This window comes from Rana temporaria, chromosome 4 (assembly GCF_905171775.1).
Source record: "Rana temporaria chromosome 4, aRanTem1.1, whole genome shotgun sequence".
Lineage (NCBI taxonomy): Eukaryota > Metazoa > Chordata > Amphibia > Anura > Ranidae > Rana > Rana temporaria.
In genome coordinates, this window is record NC_053492.1 from 420447357 (window position 1) to 420468183 (window position 20827).

At 46.0% G+C, this 20827-nt stretch overlaps 1 protein-coding gene across 2 annotated transcripts in view; it reads right to left on the bottom strand.

The window, feature by feature from the left end:
* COQ8A (coenzyme Q8A) overlaps positions 1–20827 on the bottom strand; it is a 72709-nt gene that overhangs the window by 29074 nt on the left and 22808 nt on the right. For both annotated transcript variants that reach the window (XM_040351333.1, XM_040351334.1), the window contains exons 4-5: positions 13810–13876; positions 10751–10831 (exon numbers count right to left, since the gene is read on the bottom strand). In XM_040351333.1, coding sequence (XP_040207267.1) covers positions 10751–10831; positions 13810–13876 — 148 coding nt within the window. The remainder of the gene's footprint in view (positions 1–10750; positions 10832–13809; positions 13877–20827) is intronic.

Sequence of the window (20827 nt, forward strand, 5' to 3'; positions counted from 1 at the left end):
GAGGGTGGGTACCAGTGCTGTCCTGAAAGACTCCTGGAAAAGGGATGTTACCGGTAAGTAACCCCGTTTTTCCCTGTTCGTCTTTCAGGACAGGTACTGTAGAGAGGATAAGCGAGCACCTTACCCTAGGGTGGGACAACTGCTTGCAGTACTTTGCGTCCAAAAGCCTGGTCTTTGGTTGAAAGTAGGTCCAGTCTGTAATGTTTTACAAACGTTGAAAAACTAGACCATGTTGCAGCCTTGCAGATCTGCTCCGGGGAAGCACCAGCACACTCTGCTTGGGAAGTTGCTACTGCCCTGGTGGAATGAGCCTTGATACCCTGTGGAGGCTCTACTCCCCTAGAAGAATAAGCTAGAACGATGGCTGCCCTTAACCATCTGGCTATCGTGCGTCTAGAAGCCCTGGACCCTTTTCTGGACCCAGAAAACAAAACAAATAGTGAATCAGCTTTCCTGAACTGACTTGTGTAATCCAAGTATTGTAGGACACACCTCCTAACGTCTAGGTTGTGAAACTTGTGTTCCTGTTCCCTCACAGGATTTGAACAAAAAGAAGGCAATGTTATTTCTTGACTTCTGTGAAACTTAGAAGCTACCTTTGGTAGAAAAGCCGGATCCGTCTTAAAAATGATGCGATCCGGAAAAACTTGAAAAAAGGGGGCCCTAATAGATAGGGCCTCGAGTTCGCTCACTCTCCTAGCAGTAGTGATCGCTACTAAAAATACTGTTTGAGTGATCACTTTTAAACTACATTTGTCTAAAGGCTCAAATGGTTCTACTGTAAAGGCCTGAAGAACCAATGAGAGATCCCAAACTGGGAAATTGGAGGTTTTTACAGGTCTCCGTCTACTCAAAGCCTTAAAAAATCTAGAGACCCAAGGGTCAAATGCTAGTTGTTTTTCAAGAAATACACTTAGTGCTGACACTTGACCCTTCAGTGTGCTAGCCCTTTATCAGCTCCAGCTTGTAGAAATTCTAAAACAGCCACCGAGCTGTTGACACTGAAGGAGCTTTCTGCACACCAGATGTTAAACCGTTTCCACACTTTTTGGTAAATGGCTTGTGTCTCCTTCTTTCTACAGCTTAGGAGTGTTTCAACCAGGCGTTCTGAAAACCCTTTGCCCCTCAGCAGCTCTTCCTCAGAAGCCAAGCTGCCAGATTCCACCTCTCTACCTGCGGGCAGCAGATTGGACCCTGTAAAAGGAGATCCTCCCGGATTGGTAGAATCCAAGGAGGTTCTATCGATAGACTTTTTAGGATAGAGAACCATGGTCTCCTGGGCCAATGAGGTGCGATGAGAATCAGTGTTGTGTTCTCCCCCTGCAGTTTCCTGAGGACTGCTGGTATTAGAACCGGAGGGGGGAAAGCATAACACCTGGAGAACTGCCAGGTTTGGGCCAGAGCGTCCACCGCCAGAGCTCCATCCCACCTGTTTAGGGAAAAAAAGAGCCGAGTCTTGGCATTTTCTCTTGAGGCGAATAAATCCACCTCCGGAAGACCCCATCTTTGAGTGATCGCTCTGAAGACTTCTTGATTCAGAACCCAATCGCCCTCCCTCAGTTTCTTCCTGCTGAGGAAGTCTGCGACCTGATTTAATTCTCCCTTCAGATGTATGGCTGAGAGGGACAAGACATTGGCCTCCGCCCATATGAGAATAGACTTTGTCAGATCCCATAAGGACTTGCTCCTGGTGCCCCCCTGCTTGTTGACATAAGCTACTGCGGAGGAGTTGTCTGTCCTGATTCGAACATGCTGTCCCTGCAGCTCCTTCTGAAAGGCTTTGAGGGCTAACTATCGCTTTTAGTTCTCTCCAATTCGAAGATTTTTGCGAGTCCTCTTTTGCCCAGCGACCCTGTGTCAGAAGGGAGTCCAGGTGTGCTCCCCAACCGGAGCCACTGGCATCTGTTGTCACTGTTCTGGAGATCGGGGAGATCCAATCCAGGCCCTGTAAAAGGTTCGCCCCCTTCCTCCACCACCAAAGGGACCTCTTGATGTGAACCGGTATGGATATCAGGGAATCCAAGGATTCCGGTTTGTGGTCCCAAATGTTCAGTATGAACAGTTGCAGAGGTCAGAAATGCAGACCCGCCCACTGCACTGCAGGAAGAGAAGATGTTAATAACCCCAGAGCTGACATGACTTTCCTTATCGGAAGCTGGCCACTGCTCTGAAGAAGTGATATTACATTGTCCACCTTCTGAACTTTTTCTATTGGGAGAAAAGTCATCTGTCTGGTTGAGTCCAGTACATATCCCAGAAAAGTGACTCTTTGGGAGGGTGTCAGGCTGGATTTTTCCAGATTGAGTAGCCAACCTAGGTTTTCCAGAATCTCCTTTGCAACCTGGAGGTCCTGGGACAACCGTGTCGGGGAGTCTGCAAAAAATAGCAGATCGTCCAGGTAAGCTACCACCAGGATGCCCTTGAGACGTAGAAAGGCTAGTACCTCCACCATCACTTTGGTGAATATGCGGGGGGAAGAGGAGAGCCCGAAGGGGAGTGCTTTGAATTGTAGGTGAAACGTCCCCTCTCTGGACCTCACGGCCAGTCTGAGAAATCTCTGATGGCATTCCGCTATTGGGATGTGTAGGTAGGCATCCTTTAGATCTATGGATGCCATGAAGCAGTTCGGAAGGAGGAGTGTCCTCACGGAATAGATGGAATCCATCCGAAACCGTTTGTACGTGACCGAGGTGTTTAGAGGTTTTAAATTCAGTATAAGCCTGAATTTCCCTGAAGGCTTGCGGACCACAAATATGTGGGAGTAGAAGCCCTTTCCTATCTCCTCCGATGGAACCCGAACTACCACCTCCTGATCCTCCAACTCCTGAAGAGAGGAGATCAGAGCCACAGATTTTTCTTTGCACTGCGGCAAATTGGTGACTAAGAGTCTGGATGGGGGGGGGACTTGAGAACTCTAGTCTGTACCCTCTCCTTATGATCCCCAGCACAAATTGGTTGCTGGTGATCATCTCCCACTGTGGGAGAAAGGCCCCCAACCTTCCTCCCACCTAGACTCCGTCATTGAGGTTTTTGGGGCTGTTCAGGAGCACGAAAAAGCGCCCCGGCACGGCCTTTCCCTTTTGGTCCCCAAAACTTTTTTTTTCCCTCAGGTTTGGGGACTTCCACCTTCTTTTGGGTCCAGAATTTTTTCTTTGCCTGTCCCCCAAATTTTTTCTTTAAGGGGAAAGCCTTCTTCTTGTCGGCTGTACGATCTAAGACAGCCTCCAAGCCTGGCCCAAATAATAAGTCTCCTGTAAGGGGGATCCCGCACAATTTAACCTTTGAGGCGCTATCCCCCTGCCATGTCTTGAGCCAGAGAGCTCTTCTTGCAGAATTAGATAGAGCTGCAGACCTGGCAGACATGCGGATTGACTCTGCTGAGGCGTCCGCTAAATACCGCACGCCACTCAGTAAAGTTGGAAAAGAGGAAAGTATAGTCTCTTTAGGCGTTCCGGCCTCAATATGTGCCTTAATCTGTAAGAGCCAATGCTCTAGATTACGGGCCACCACTGTTGCTGCCATAGCTGGCTTAAGGTTCCCCTGGGAAGCATCCCAGGACTTTTTTAATAGCGAATCCATCCGCCTGTCCATGGGGTCTGAAAGGACCCCCATGTCCTCAAACGCCAAGTCCGTATGTCGGGATACCTGCGAAAAGGCAGCATCTAGTTTGGGGGATTTGTTCCACACTGAAGCCTCCTCTTCAGAAAAAGGAAACCTCCTCTTCAAAGAGTTTGAGAAGAAAGGTTTCCTCTCTGGGTCCTGCCACTCTTTTTTGATGGCATTGACCAGGACTTCATGGACTGGAAAAAACCCTTTTCTTTTGTTCTCCCAAACCACTGTACATCTGGTCATGGAGTGACAGTGTCTTTCTCCTCAACTATCCCTAAAGTAGCGTGGATAGTTTCCAATAACTCTTCCACCTCTTCAAGGGAAAGCTTGTAGCGAGAGACCTTTGAGGGCCCTGCCTCTGTCTTCTCACTATCTGACTCCTCTTGGGAGCTAGAAGCGGCACTGTCTTGCTCCTCCTCAGCATCCTCTCTGATATCCGCAGGTTTCTCTCTACTCCCAGAGGGAAGAACCTCAGGATTCGGTGGAATTACCTGTTGCGCTACAGAAGGGCTGCTTTGGGGCAATTGAAAATTAGCAAAAATATCTTTAAACGATTGAAAGGTGCCAGAAAGCTCTTTCATAGAAGCTGCTAATTCAGATGCCTGCTCTGCCTCCCTTTCTTTAACCAGCCCCTCAATACATCTCCTGCAAAGTGCTTTGTTCCAACGCTCACTAAGTGAAGATCTGCAGGAAGGGCATTTCTTCCTGCTGTGGGCTGATTTTTCTGTGGATTTCTGAAAAACACAGAAGAAAGTGGAGGCTAGATTAAGAGAGAGACCAGCGCTTAACACAGGTAACCACCAGGAGTGTTCTAGGACCAACCACCACCAGGGTTCCAGACACACTACACCAACAAACTCCCCGACCACCAGGAGAAGAAAACAAAAAAAATCACCAGTGAAGCTGTACAACATGATAAGGGAACACCACCCCAGGGTTCTCCTTACCTTAGAGTGGCTGGTGCTGTTGTCATCCGGAGGTGCACGGGAAGCCTCTGCTTCCGACATCTCGCTGAGGAATGTGGTCGCGACTGCCTGCAAAAACGCCGACCCTACGGCTGAGAAGAGAGAGGCCGCACCAGCCCAGCGTCAGGTCTTTTTACACTGCAGCGTCCGGGACCAGTGACGCGTATCCGGCGGAAGTGCCCGCCCCCCCCCCCCCCCCCCGGAACTGACGTCACTCGTCCTCCGGTCCGGCCCAGCTTCCTGGCCGACTGTGAATTCTCACAGGGAGCGTGCACCCCGCCTGCAGCGCCACCCCTGTGCGATCAGTAAATAGACCTCCGCGGCTGAATCCACCCCAGGAATGTCCGCGGGACGCTACACGGCGATGTCCTGGGTAAGTGACTTCCCCAGTCAACCAGGACGCCATGCTTTTAAAAAATAGCCCTGAGCCCAGGGAGAACAGGTCCCCCCTCTCAGGAATACTGGCCTCAGCTTCCCCAGCTGTCTGGCCCTTGGCCCCAAGCAGTGTCTCCCCTCCGGAGGAAACACCATAAACTGAGGAGCTGAGGGAGGATGAGGCTTAAATTCCTAATTGGAAGGCGGTGTTTCCTGTGAGGGGAGGAGCCTGTGTCTCTCTACAGTACCTGTCCTGAAAGACGAACAGGGAAAATAAATTTATATAAAAATGCAAAGCGCTGTAAAATTGCAGTAAACACGCTGTCGAAAAACGCAGCAAGCGCCGCAAAACCGCTCTAAAGCAACATGCATAGGTGTCAATCGAGCCTAATGCACTGGTCATGCAGATGTATAATGTCGATGTGTAATATATCATCAGCCACAGAACTAGAATGCGTTTCATCGGGTAGAGCTGCCCTTCAAGTCCGTTCCTAGTTTCAATGGTGTGTGTGTGTGGCAGATACATATTCATTAACAGTTACCCTTCCTTGTACAAAGAAACAATTTGTTAAAAGTAAATAAATGTCCAGGGAGTGCATTCAGAGTTCCATTAGGAAGGAGCGGCACAAAACAAAATACCTGGCACCCACACACTGCCAACAGGGATTGTGAAACGTTGTGCAAACACCATCATTCCTATTGTGTTACATTATTATGTTTTCAATACAAGAGAATATATTTCCAAAAGATCAGAGCTGCTGTTTTACTTGCCCAAACTAAACATTTGCTGAGCTGTGCATGCTGGGAAGGTAATGTGGTCCCATGAGAGCTCTCATCAGCATTGACATTGGGGCCAAGACCTCAGTCTGTTAGAGGGGAGATGGCAGAACCAATGCTTGGTCAGCTACACTTGACATCATTACCCTCATCTGCTTCAGTGCAGACCAAGGTCATGGCATTGGTCGATGTGACCCCCACTAGAGGGAGATGGAAAGCTTTTCTGGAACAGAGACTGAATTGGATAATCACAGGCACCCTGTAGAACATTTGAGTACAACTGGCACTATATAAAAACAAAGGCGGAGGTCCACACCAAAAATGAACCCCTCCGCTTTTCGGGAACCCTCCGCCCCTTTGGCACCTTTCAGGGGGAGGGGGTAGTAGGTTGTTGTGGGCGGACACCATAGGACGTTGCGCCTTCCAAGAGGGGGCGCGCAGCGCGTCACTGGGGACCCGATGCGCGTGCAAAGTAACCGAGGACTGTGGATATGTGTGTGTAAACAGATCCATGGCCCGTCAGAGAGAGGAGACTAATGGTGTGTCCCTTGTACAAAGGAACACAGACCAGTCACCTCCCCCAGTCAGTCCCCTCCCCCCACAGTAAGAATCACTCTCTAGGGAACACATTAACCCCTTCCTCGCCCCCTAGTGTTAACCTCTTTCCTGACAGTCATATTTACACACAGTAATCAAGGCATTTTTATAGCAGGGATCGCAGTATAAATGTGAATGGTTCCATAAAAGTGTCAAAAGCGTCCGATGTGTCTGCTGCAGTCACAATAAAAAAAAAATCATTGCTATAACTAGTAAAAAATAAAAAGCTATACATCTTTACCAAAAATATGTAGAAGAATATGTATCTGCCAAAACGGAGGGAAAAAAAAGGTTTAAAAAATATAAATTATATTCATTATAGCAAAAAAATTTGTTTTTTTTTCCAAACATGTCCCTCTTCTGTTTATAGCACAAGAAAAAAAAAAAGCAGAGGTGACGACATCTGCTTTTTTTTACACCAATAGAAAGCTCTATTTGTAGGGGGGAAAACAAAAAATGATAAATATTTCATTTGGGTACAGTGTTGTATGAGTGTGACAGCGCTGAAAGCTGAAAAATGCCTTCGGCAGGAAGGGGGTGAAAGTGCCCTGTTTGAGTAAAGCAAACATTTATCATTCAAGAAACTGAGCAGCTAGTCTGAGATACAAGAAATATTAAAGGCCAAGTTTACCTTAAAAAAACAAACAAAAAAAAAAAAAAAAAAACACATTTTTGCAGGCAAAGAAAAAAAATAAAAATAAAAAGTGCATATATTTTTTTTTACTCCGCAGCCTGTAAGGCACAGGTCTCAAACTGGCAGCCCTCCAGCTGTTGCTAAACTACAAGTCCCATCATGCTGTGGGAGTCATGCTTGTAACTGTCAGTCTTGCAATGCCTCATGGGACTTGTAGTTTCACAACAGCTGGAGGGCCACCAGTTTGAGACCCCTGCTGTAAGGCATTGCACCTGCAATCAGCAGATTCTAAATATGAGTGGAACATGCAACATGTTCCAAAGGTGAACTTTAATGCCAAATTCCAGGCAAAAATACCTCCATTTAAATATATACCTTGATTGACACAAAGTTAAAGTAGCAGTGACATCACTGTACAAAGCCTGTGCAGAGAGCCGAGCTCTGGGGAGGCACCAAGCCAACTCTGCCCACCACAAGCTACCTGCAGAAAACTACAGGGGAGGGGCAGACAAGAACAGTTACCCTGCACAATAGAGCAGCAATTACAATTGGTAAAAAAAAAAAAATGTATTTTTATTGGAAATTTCTGGAATACTACAAACACAAGAGAACCATCGGAATATATGACATATCAAATACAGTACATCAGGGCTCGACAAATCCCGGGCGCCAGGTCGCCATGGCGACTAGAAATGGGGTCCTGGCGACTTGGCTTGGAAGGTGGGCAAAAAAAATAATTTTTTTTTTTTTTTTTTTTGTGAGCTGGCACCATCTGGTGGTGAGCCGTTGGTATTACAAGTTATTACCACCAGATGTGTAAGCTGGCGCCATCTGGTGGTGGCCGTTTGTATTACAAGTTAAGCATTACAAGTTAAACAGCAATTCTAATGTAATTTTTCCCTATTTTCACTGCCATCTTCTTCCCTCTAATTAGAACCCCCAAACATTATATATATTTTTTATCCTAACACCCTAGAGAATAAAATGGCGATCGTTGCAATACTTTGTCACGCCGTATTTGCGCAGCGGTCTTGCAAGCACACTTTTTTGGGGACAAACTTACACTTTTTTTAATTAAAAAATAAGCCAACAGTCAAGTTATCCCCATTTTTTTTAATATTATGAAAGATAATGTTACGCCGAGTAAATTCATACCCAACATGTCACGCTTCAAAATTGCGTCCGCTCGTGGAATGCCGACAAACTTTTACCCTTTAAAATCTTTAGGCGACGTTTAAAAAAATCTACAGGTTGCATGTTTTGAGTTAGAGGAGTTCTAGGGCTAGAATTATTGCTCTCGCTCTACCAATCGCGGCGATACCTCACATGTGTGGTTTGAACACCGTTTACATATGCGGGCGCTGCTCACGTATGTGTTCGCTTCTGCGCGCAAGCTCAACGGGGCGTGTTTTCTGGCTCCTAACTTTAGCTGGCTCCTAGATTCCAAGCAAATTTGTCAACCCCTGCAGTACATCACTAGAGGAAAAGAGGTTATGATGATGTACATAGTGAGCGGTCTATAATACAGCAAGGTCCTAGACAGAGGCAAAGTGCAGAAGTTGTTTCATGTTGGACAACTACACAGATCGGGAATACATACATGGGGCACCACCAAGGAACATTTTTAAAAAGCAGCGAGTGATTGTCATCAAGAGTCCATTGAAGAAAAAGGAATCAGTCAATTTAAAAAAAAAAAAAAAAAAAAAATCCAGCAGTAGATATGAAAGTAAAATTCACCGCTTTATAAACAACATGTCTCCAAGATTCAAGTATTTTACCCGCAGCTTTACACAAGCAAGATATAAGCAGATTAAACTTCAGCTTTAACGCTTATAAAATAGAAAATATGAAGTCATTCTGGCTGGAGTTGGTCTTGGGCTCCTGACAGTGTACAGAGCATGCTTTATTTTCCAAGCCTGATGTTTATTGGGGGGAGGGGGGGTACGGACTAAATTAGCTCCTAAGAACCCGTATTGTGTCACTGAATGACAAGAGTTTTGATAGTCTAATCCACACAGAGCAGCAATCAGCATACGGGTCTTATCCTCTAAGCCGGATCTATTTGTGGATCCCTGGAGGTCAGCCAGTACAAGGCGATCAACAAAGTACAACCGATGGCCTGTCACATTCTACACGGCTGGAGGAGCATGCTTGGAAGAAATGAAAAAACCTTCCGTCACTTTCCAAAAAATGAATAAAAAAATAAAAAAAGTAATTTCCCTTGGAAGTTCCTCTGGCATACAAATTTGGCATTCAAAGTTTTATTAGGCAGGCAAACTGACAATTATACAATCTCAACTCCTATTGAGAAGAGCAAAAAAGCAGGCGGCTAGTTTGGGAATCACTGTGGCTAGCTAGTGGTTGGCAGTTTTTACATTATTTGGGTCCTGGGGACAGAAGCTGCATGGAGTTTGTATGTTTTTTGCAAGCTTCCTCCTATTTTCCAGTTCCCACACAGTCCAAGAACTTTCCAGTAGGCAGCTACGTACCATATACACTCACAGGTATTATAATTTTCGATGGGGAGACAGCGCGGGAGGACACCACCGAAGCCGCAGACGGACGCCGGACCCGACAAGACCGCCGATGGACACCGCGCAAGACACCAAAATGTTTTTTTTTTTACAGGAATTGCAGGTCCACATTAGGGGTGCGCGCTATGCGCCGGAGCACGCAATACCATACCCCGATAAATACGGTATACATCTCTCTCTAAAAAAAAAAAAAATATGTATGTATGTATGTATGTATGTATGTATGTATGTGTATATATATATATATATAAGTGCTGTCAGTTAAACGCGTTAACGGCGTTAACACAAACCCATTTTAACGCCGTCAATTTTTTTTATCGCGTGATTAACAAGGTTCACCCTTTAAAACATTTTTTTTTTGTCAGCACGTACCTCTTAACCCTTTCATGCCGACGGGACGCATATATGCGACCTCGGCGTTCGGGGGTAATACCAGGCATCATCCCGGTACCGTTGTTTAGAGCGGGCGATCGGCTATCCAAACAGAACAACCGATGCGGCTAAAAGCCGCTCGGTTGTTATGCCCCTCCCCCCCCCCCTCCCGCCGCCCTGACCGGGCCTCCCGATCCTCCATCCGCCGCGTTCTGTGTTCAGGCGGAGACTGACACTAAGCCGTAAACGCCTTTGATTCAGTCTCCGCATTGAAACCACGGAAGCGGCGTCATGACGTCACTTCCGGGTTTCTCGGCTGCCAATGGTGCCGGATTTTAAAAAGTACACAGTATTCAGAATTGCCGTTTTCGGCGATCTGAATACTTTGAAGTGCAAAGGAGGGCTCGGAGGTCTTTTAGACCCCGATCCCTCCATAAAGAGTACCTGTCACCACCTATTGCTGTCACAAGGGATGTTTACATTGCTTGTGACAGCAATAAAAGTGATCAAAATGTAAAAAATAAATAAATAAGAAAACAAAAAAAAAAATGTTTTAAAGGGTGAACCTCCTTAATCGCGAGATTAATCGTGAGTTAACTATGACATTAATGCAAATAGAAATTTTAATCGCTTGACAGCACACACATTATATATATATATATATATATATATATATATATATATATATATATATATATATATATATATATATATATATATATATATATATATATATATATATATATATATATATATATATATATATATATACACACACACACACACATATATACATACACACACACACACACACAAATTTATGCAATAAGATGGCATCCATCCACAAACTTCCCAGCCAGAGGAGGAAGACATTACAACTTACTTACCGTCAACATTCTCCGATCTTGGACTTAGGCTCTTTTTGGCCACTTCAGCTAGCGCTCCAAAGCCCAGACTGACTGCCAATCCTGAACAAAAAGAAATGTGAACTTTAGAAAGAGACACTCAATGCGCCGACCATGTGCATGCTTAATTACCAGCATAAGAGACAATACCGCACAGTGCCCATTATCTTCACTAGCCAGAAAAGACAAATCTGTCCCCTTCTCAAACTTAGTTTCCCTTTGCTACTGGAGACCTGACCATTTATCCCTATAGAGAGGTAGGGGCTGTAGAATGGAACTACAGCAGGCAAAGGGGTACTAGACATCCAACATTGCCAAAAGTGGGTTCGACGCGGAAGAATCATCAGAAAGTGTATTCCTTTAAAGTAGGACACTTCATTCTGCACTCCTGTGACCCCTTTTCAGCCCATAGCAGGTTAAATTCCACTGTCAGCTGACGTTACTCACTGATTGATTCAGACTTAACCGTCAGGACCTACCGAGATGCCTGGAATGGTAACTGGCTCAGACACTCAGTGAGCTGTTGGGAGAAAGCCTATCCCATCCCTGTACAACCCAGCAGAGGGGCAGATTAGAGCACACAGGTGACCGACAGTCACCGGCTCACTGAAGATCCAAGTACAAAGATTAGCAGTGTTTGATTGCTCAGTTCTAGGGGCAGATGCATCAGACCAATGCTACATCTACCTATGCGAGTACAAAATGTCTATGGCGCATGCGCGTCAGACAGTGGAGCAGGCGCACTGAGCGTGCCGTTAGTGAGGGCAAGCGTGCTGTCACTGACGGCTCCTGCGCGGGAGTGACATCATCGTGGCTCTGGCCAATCACAGCGCTGGAGCCGTGATACCCAGAGGCAACTCTGGTATCAATGGCAGCAGCAGAGGTGAGGAACGAGAGTTGCTTTGGGGGCTTTGATCTCAGGTAAGTAATTCATAATGAGCTAGTATGCTATGCATACTAGCTCATTATGCCTTTCTCTTGCAGGGGTTTGTTTTTAAAAGAAATGCTTTAGAGGGTTTACTTCCTCTTTAAAGTTCCCGATGACTGGTTTACATTAAGAGGAAAAAACTTCTCAACCATTGAAATCAACATTCCAGATATAAACAACCCAAAACAGAAACAATGTTACCTTCTGTACCCCCCACAATTAAAGGGTATTTATGCGCTCTGAACCATTTATTTGGTCTCAATCATAACAAGGCAATGTATTTCTACATACTGCAATGTGAAAGGCCTCCATTGTTTAGCACATTCTGAAGGTTGTTAAAACTGACCTTAACTGACCGGAGAGAAAAGAATCCTCTGTATTCCACATTCTGTTTAGTCTCAACACAGCAGAATAAAAACAGATTGGCTGTCCTATATTGATCTACACCTTTACTCTGCTGTGCTTTACAGGAACTGGTGATACGGTACATTAAAAAAAAAAGGGGGGGGGGGCCTTTATTTGAAAAGTTAATACTTACCAGATAGGTAGCCAGGTGGGGAGTTACTCCAATTTTTTGTGAAATCACAGCACTTGAAATCCATTAATACTTCCTCTAACCTCATAACTCAAAGTCCATATCCCAGTATGGACCAGCTCCTGGAGCGATATACTGCTGGAGTCAGAGCATTACACTCACGATCCATTAAATACAGTTGCAATGTTTTGCAGGCCCCAAGGCTACCAAAAAATGCATAGTGCTCCCTCTCTGCCCAATCAAACCCATTGGCGGGTAAGACCCCCCCTTGCTTATATTTACGTCTGTTGATGAACATATTTGCCTGGAGTTCAGCTTGTCTGCAGGTCTTAGGCTCCATTCACACCTTGGCGACAAAACGCCCGACGCTCGTGCCGCTGGAGGGGAGAATTGCCATTGATGTCTATGGAGATGGTTCACATCTCATAAACGCCGTACGCCTGTCGCCTGAAAACAAGTCCCGGACCCTTTTTTTCCAGGCGGCATTGGCGTTCGGCCATAGACATCAATGGCAATTCTTTGTGAAAAAAAAAAAAAAAGTAACACGAATCGCAGCAAAATACGCCGCGTACGCGGCATTACTTGTCGCGGAGGTGTGAATGCAGACTTAGGGAGGCAGGCCGGAAGTGTTTAACAGTTCAAATGACTGTCATTAGAGATGGGCTTGTGTCCGTTTGGAAACCTAGCCCTAACCCACCTGCCCGATCTGGCCAGGAAGACGACACTGCACACCCCTAAATCACAGGCAGCGAGACATTTCCCGGGCCGCAGCCGCACAGACTGGGAAATGTCTTAATGCCTGTGATTAGCGGTGTGCAATTTCAGCTTTCTGGCGGGATTGGGACTAGGATCCTGAACATGCCCGAGCCCATATCTACTGGTCATCTGCCAAGAACAGGTCCTGCAGTGTTCCAGGTTCTGAGCTATGTGACCTAAAGCCAGGAATTGCCATTGGATTTGATAAAAACACTTGACAGGTTACTGCCTTCAAACAAGCAGATGTAATTAAAGTAATTTCAAAGGTTCAAAAACTTTTTGTAAAAGCAAACATGTCATACTTACCTCCACTGTGCAGCTCGATGTGCACAAAGTTGCCCCGATCCTGCCCCTAGGCGGCTGTCTCGGCTCCTCCCCACATCAGATAAACTCCCCCCCCCCCCTTGGGAAAGCGCTTCCCGGAGGGGGGGGGGGGTGGTTACCTTGCGGGTGCGCTGCCGAGTCCATAGACACGAATGCAGGACTCTGCCCCGCCCCAGCGTCATTGGATTTGATTGACAGCAGCAGGAGCCAATGGCTGCGCTGCAATCTATAAAGAACCGAGAAGACCAGGCCGAGATCAAGCGTGTTCGTCGCGGAACTTTCGAGGGATCAGGCAAGTAAAATGGGGGTGGGGGCCGGCAATTATCGGCTGTTTTTTCACCTTAATGCATTGCATGGGATGCATTAAGGTGAAAAAACGCAAGCTTTACAACCGCTTTAAGCTAGAGACACTCGCTGTACACTATTATCGGTAAAGAGAAACTTCCATTTATTAAACGGTGTCCAGAATTTATTTTAGCACGTCCAGTCTGTGTTTACCTCCAAAGTTAGCCAATCTGCCGATCCGCGTTACTGGAACTTTCCTCTCTCGTGCTCGTTCACTCAGCTAAAAAGGGAAAAAAAAAAAAAAAAAAAAATGTATAACAATTGTGCCCAAAAATTAGAAAAAAATAAATACTCAATTTGTGATCTTCATATTTTACGTAAATCAGAACACCAGGCATACAGCTATAAACAGTAGAGAGGCTTATGCAACTTTACCCACCAAAATCACTTGTCTGCCATTTTCAGGTTCTACACAAAAAACGGATAAAAACTACGCACAACTGCGGTTTCCCATGTCTGACTGGTCAACAGAATGTGAAGAAGCATTGTCGCATTTCTGAGGTGTTGCTCTCATGCTCTTCCTGTAAGCCGCCTTACTATCCAGAAGAAAAATGCCATCTTTGTTCAGGCCCAATGCAGGGTCAGCATCCATTACCTGAATAGAGAGGCTAGCTCAGAGATGACTACCATGCAATTACTGGTGCCTGTGCTCTTGGCTAAATCCACAAATTCCTAAATCAGTTCAGCCCCTGCTGTCTCATCTTGTGACTTACTGCAGACTTTACAATGTTGTAGTCTGATCGCTAGGGAAGATGGAGGAAAGGATTTCTTCTGCCTGCAGCACCCCGATGACAATCTTAGCCTGGTATGATCTAGGCCAGGGCTCTCCAAACTACGGCCCTCCAGCTGTTGCGGAACTACAAATCCCATGAGGCATTGTAAAACTGACATTCACAGCATGGGCCATAGTTTGGAGGCCTCTGATGTAGGCTCAGATGATTGGGGAAAAAAGGGGGGGGGGATTGCGAATCTCACTACAAACAGTTTAGCAGATATGTAAAGGAGATTGAAGCAATTGAGTGCACTGCATGCCAAAAGAGACAACAGATTCCCTCACAAGTCTGCTACTGCTCCTTCACTGTCCAATCAAATTCATTGGCAGGTAAGGGATCGCTTATATGTTCCTTTATTCATTGGCACTTTAGGCCCCTTTCACACTGGCGGACCATTTAGGTCCGCCTGTCAGTTTAGTCGGTGGATCTCAAAGGGTGTTCCATGCTTGTCTATGGAGGATCGCATGTCAGCGGTGACCATGTCCGCTGACATCCAATCCGCTAAAATCAGACGGATGGCGATACATCACCATCCATCCTGGCGGATCTGGTGAGATCCAATGAAAACGCATGCATGTGCCGCGACAAGCCCCTCCCCGCTCAGTGAGCAGAGAGGTACCCGTCATCCGCCAGCTCAGCGAAGATCAACAGAGAAATCTCCCGCTGAGCTGGCTGGCGGATCCGTCCCCGTGTGAAAGGGGCTTTAGACAGCAAGTGACGAGTCCATCAAGGATTCCACAAACATCCTCCTTTTTCAAACTCCTGGTTGGCTCCGGAATATAGAATCTGTGGGGGGGTGGGAAACACGCAAGGAAGTCTAGGCCTATGAGCCATCTATTCGAGGTGTGCCGACACAGGTAAGAAAGGTCCTGATGAAGACACGATTGGAAAAGATGAAATCCGTAGTGGTTTGCTCTGTTCGTGGGACACTGGAAGGAGCCGAAGCCTCAACCAGGGGTCAGACTAGAGCAGGGATGGCGAACCTTGGCACCCCATCTGCAGCTTTCCTGTTGCTCTCATTAGTGTCCATTTATCGAGTGTCAGATTTGGCATTACTCCCTTACAGCAAACAAGTCTGGGAAAGTCACACGTGAAGTCAAGGTCACAAACGAAGCAGAGTTGAGTAACATACAAGCTTATCCTATGTGATAAAAGGTACATTGGGATGTAAATAAACATTACCTCATAGAGTCGCGTTTTCACTTCAGTTTTTAGAGATGTATACATCCTGTCCAGCTCCTTTACAGACCAAGTGCGGTGACATTGCTAGTTTAATCTCATTTATATTGCATCAAAACCCCAAGAACAAAAATGTAATATACGATATATAGTATACCAGTCCTTATGTTGTGGATGTACACTTTTCAGCTCCCCCCCCCCTTTATTTTCACCTGGTGATTCCGCCAGCCTATCTTAAAGCGGGGGGGGTTCACCCTAAAAATAAATTCTAACATTACAATGAGCTGACCTGTGACACGGACATTATGTTGGTCTTCTTTTTTCCGTACATACCGTTTTATCTGTATTTTCTCCCTGGATTCCCCGCGGGAGTGGGCGTTCCTATTCACAGGGTAATTGATTGACGTTCTTCCGACCGGCGCATACTGCGCATCACGACTTGCCGAAAGAAGCCGAACGTCGGTGCGCAGGCGCCGTATAGAGCCGACCCGACGTTCGGTTTCTTTCGGCAAGTCGTGACGCACTGTATGCGCCGGTCAGAAGAACGTCAATCACTTACCCTGTGAATAGGAATGCCCACTCCCGCGGGAAATCCGGGGAGAAAATGCAGATAAAAAACGGTATGTACGAGAAAAAAAAAAAAAAGGACCAGCATGATGTCCGTGTCACAGGTCAGCTCATTATAATGTTAGAATATTTTTTTAGGGTGAACCCCCCGCTTTAAAGTGATACCGCACACTTAACCACTTCCAGACCGCCGCATGTAGATATACGTCGGCAGAATGGCACATACAGGCACATTGGCGTACCTGTACGACCCTGCCTTTCCGCGGGTGGGGGGTCCGATCGGGACCCCCGCGCGACATGCGGCGTCGGATTCCCACGGGGAGCGATCCGGGACGACGGCGCGGCTATTCGTTTATAGCCACCCCATCGCGATCAGTCCCTGGAGCTGAAGAACGGGAGAGCTGTATGTAAACACGGCTTCCCCGTGCTTCACTGTGGCGGCTGCATTGATCGAGTGATCCCTTATATAAGGGAGACTCGATCGATGACGTCAGTCCTACAGCCACACCCCCCTACAGTTGTAAACACACACACTAGGTGAACCCCAACTCCTACAGCGTCTCCTGTGGTTACCTCCCAAACTGCAACTGTCATTTTCACAATAAACAATGCAATGTAAATGCATTTTTTGCTGTGAAAAGGACAATGGTACCAAAAATGTGTCAAAATTGTCCGCCATAATGTCGCAGTCACGGAAAAAAAAAAAAAAAAAAAATCACTGATCGCCGCCATTAGTAGTAAAAAAATAAATAAAAACTATACCCTATTCTGTAAACGCTATAAATTTTGCGCAAACCAATCGATAAACGCTTATTGCGATTTTTACCAAAAATAGGTAGAAGAATACGTATCGTCCTAAACTGAGGGGGAAAAAAAAAATGTATATGTTTTTGGGGGATATTTATTATAGCAAAAAGTTAAAAAAAAGCAATACAAAGCAATGTCTCTAAAGACATGAGCAAGTTTGGAGTGGAGGAACTTAAAGCGGATGTGCCATGGGGAAAAAATATTAAAAGCCAGCAGCTACAAATACTGCAGCTGCTGACTTTTAATATTAGGACACTTACCTGTCCTGGAGTCCAGCGCTGATCGCAGCAGAGCACGAGCGATCGCTCGTCTCTCTGCTGCTCCCCCCGCCATCCACGCTGAGGGAACCAGGAAGTGAAGCGCTGCGGCTTCACTGCCCGGTTCCCTACGGCGCATGCGCGAGTCGCGCTGCGCCCGCCGATTGGCTCACACGCTGTGTGCTGGGAGCCGAGTGTTCCCAGCAAACGGGCGACAGACGGGAAGTCAGAAAAACCCGTCTTTTGCCCGTAGCGTGTGGCCGGAAGTGGGTGCAAATACCTGTCTTTAGACAGGTATCTGCACCCCCCTCCCCCTGAAAGGTGTCAAATGTGACACCGGAGGGGGGGAGGGTTCCGATCAGCGGGACTCCACTTTAGGGTGGAGAACCGCTTTAACTGGCCTGCAGTGGAGTGGAGCTATCACCTCAACCCAACAGAATACCTTTGGGATAAAATTACAGCAGAGACTGAGCCAATCCTTCTCGTCCAACATCAGTGCCTGACCTCACAAATGGTCAAACATTCCCATAGTCACTCCTAAACCTTCCCAGAAGAGTTGAAGCTGTTATAGCTACAAATGGTGAGCCAAAGAGGCACCCAAGAAGAGGAGGATCCGGGCTGCTCTGAAAATCCACTGCAACCGAGCAGGCAAGTATAAAAAATATATATATATATATACATATACATATACACACATATACATACACACACTATAAAAATAGAAAAAAAGACTTCAGCAATATACTGTGCCGTGAAATCAGAGCAAGCCATTTCAGTACAGGGTAGAATGCAGAATGTTTATGGTTCTGCAATGTGGCTTTATATCTTAACCCTCATCACCACAGATTAACTGTTCTTGTATATGGAGATTGTTAAATCTATTTCTACATTAACTAAAGCAGACAGTTTATATAAAGCGCTCGCTGTGCTGGATTTCGCCAACCATGTACAGAGACCGTGGCTGCCTGGGAATCAATTAGCTTATAAAACTTCATCAAAGTAAACCTTACATAGAAAGGTACTGGGAAGCGGCAAGCAAAGCAGCTCACATCACAGGGAAATCCCAAAAACCCGTCCAGATTTCACACCCCGTTTGATTCTGCAGACATAAATGATGTGGCACGGGGACGTGCAGCATGGCACATGTTTGGAAAACCGTTTTCCCGAGTCATCAGACTTCACAGAGCTGGTAATCTGCCCGACACGTACCAGCCTTTACATCTGCATCGGGGGGGAGGCACTGCTGAATGTAGACTCTTCTCCGCAGGGTCAAGAAGGCAAATTATGGACATATTTGTACAGGAGGATGAAATGATAAAAACACTACATGACAAGAGCTGGCTTAAAGCGGAGGTATGGTCTCAAATCCTACCGCAAAAAAAAACAAAACTATTAGGTGCAACTATCAAAAAGCCTAGACATTTATACAGAATATATTGTTAAAAGAGGGGGGGGGGGGCAAGATTCACTGATCCTGCAGCAAAAGTTCACTTGACCAATTGCCCAGGGCTTTTGACACATGACCAGCACTGCCAAGGCGTCGGGAATAACAATGCCACCAAAAGCAAGCATTTCAGCTGTTCTTTAGTCACGTTATTTTACAGAAGTTCCTGTACTAAAATTGCTTACACTGCACTTCTCATTGTGTGCATTAGAAGCTGCAGCAAGTCAAGGCTGATGGAAATGCCGCATCATCTCGCCATTTCCTCCCCAGCCTTGCATTCATTGGATTTCAATCAGGCTTGCTTTGCATCACATATAGGCATTACCACAGCTTCCAATATACCAGACCCTACCACCAGCCATCATTACACAGATGTATAGACAAAATTATATATATATATAATCTTTTCATGTGACAACACTGAAGAAATGACACTTTGCTACAATGTAAAGTAGTGAGTGTACAGCTTGTATAACAGTGTAAATTTGCTGCCCCCTCAAAAAAAATTCAACACATTTGTGTCTAAACCGCTGGCAACAAAAGTGAGTACACCCCTAAGTGAAAATGTTCAAATTGGGCTCAAAGCGTGAATATTTTCTGTGGCCACCATTATTTTCCAGCGCTGCCTTAACCCTCTTGGGCATGGAGTTCACCAGAGCTTCACAGGTTGCCACTGGAGTCTTCTTCCCCTCCTCCATGATGACATCACAGAGCTGGTGGACGTTAGAGACCTTACGCTCCTCCACCTTCCGTTTGAGGATGCCCCACAGATGCTCAATAGGGTTTAGGTCTGGAGACATGCTTGGCCAGTCCATCACCTTTACCCTCAGCTTCTTTAGCAAGGCAGTGGTCGCCTTGGAGGTGCGTTTGGGGTCGTTATGTTGGAATACTGACCTGCATCCCAGTCCCTGTAGGGAGGGGGTCATGCTCTGCTTTAGTATGTCACAGTACATGTTGGCATTCATCGATCCCTCCATGAACTGTAGCTCCCCAGTGCACTCATGCAGCCCCAGACCATGACACTCCCACCACCATGCTTGACTGTAGGAAAGACACACTTGTCTTTGTACTCCTCACCTGGTTGCCGCCACACATGCTTGACACCATCTGAACCAAATAAGTTTATCTTGGTCACATCAGACCACAGGACATGGTTCCAGTAATCCATACCCTTAATCTGCTTGTCTTCAGGAAACCATGTTGAACTTCCAGTGACCAGTTAGAGAGAGCGAGAGCGATAACACCAAATTCAACACAAATGCTCCCCAATCACACGTGAGACCTTGTAACACTAAACAAATCACATGACACCGGGGAGGGAAAATGGTAGTAATCAGTCAGGGCAAAATAAGGAGATTAACCTTTAGCCTCAAACAGCTGAGTATGGGTCTGCTTTAAATGAAAAGTATATTGAATTCTTAGTAAATATAAATTTACTGCTAAATTGAAAGGTAGTTTAACTTTGAATAAACCAATGAGTATTTAAATCTACAAGTTTTAAAATTATATGTATAATCCCTATGACAATTTTTATTCTATTATGACCTTTTTCATGACATCAAATATCCTGCATGCATGTCCTTCCCAGCTGTTAAAGTGGTTGTAAACCCCTTACCACTTTTACCTACAGGTAAGCCTAGATTAAGGTTTACCTGTAGGTGCTCGAAATATCTCCCAAACCTCCGCGGTTTAGGAGATATTCGCCTTAGAAGCCAGTGCCGACATGATCGGCGCATGCGCACTAAAGAAAGGGCACAATCCATGACGTTTCTATAGTGCCAGTGGGCTCCTGCACGGGAGTGACGTCATGCTACTCCGGCCAATAGCAAAGCCAGAGTCCACGGCCCCAGAAGGAAGAGGGGTTGAAGATGGACGCAATGAGAGCGCTGACATTGCGGGGCTTCTTCTGCAGGTAAGTGGCACATAATGGGCTACTATGCATACTAGCCCATTATGCCTTTACTTTGCAGGGAAAAAAGGCAGTAAAACCCATCGGGGTTTAATTCCTCTTTAAGTGTTCCCTATTTTTAACAACCTAATGCAAACAAAAAAGTGGTTCTGCCTATTAGTAACTATGCCAGTGTTTCCCCAAGAGTAGACTGCATGTATCCCGAGGGCTACAGTGACCCAGACCGAATAATAAA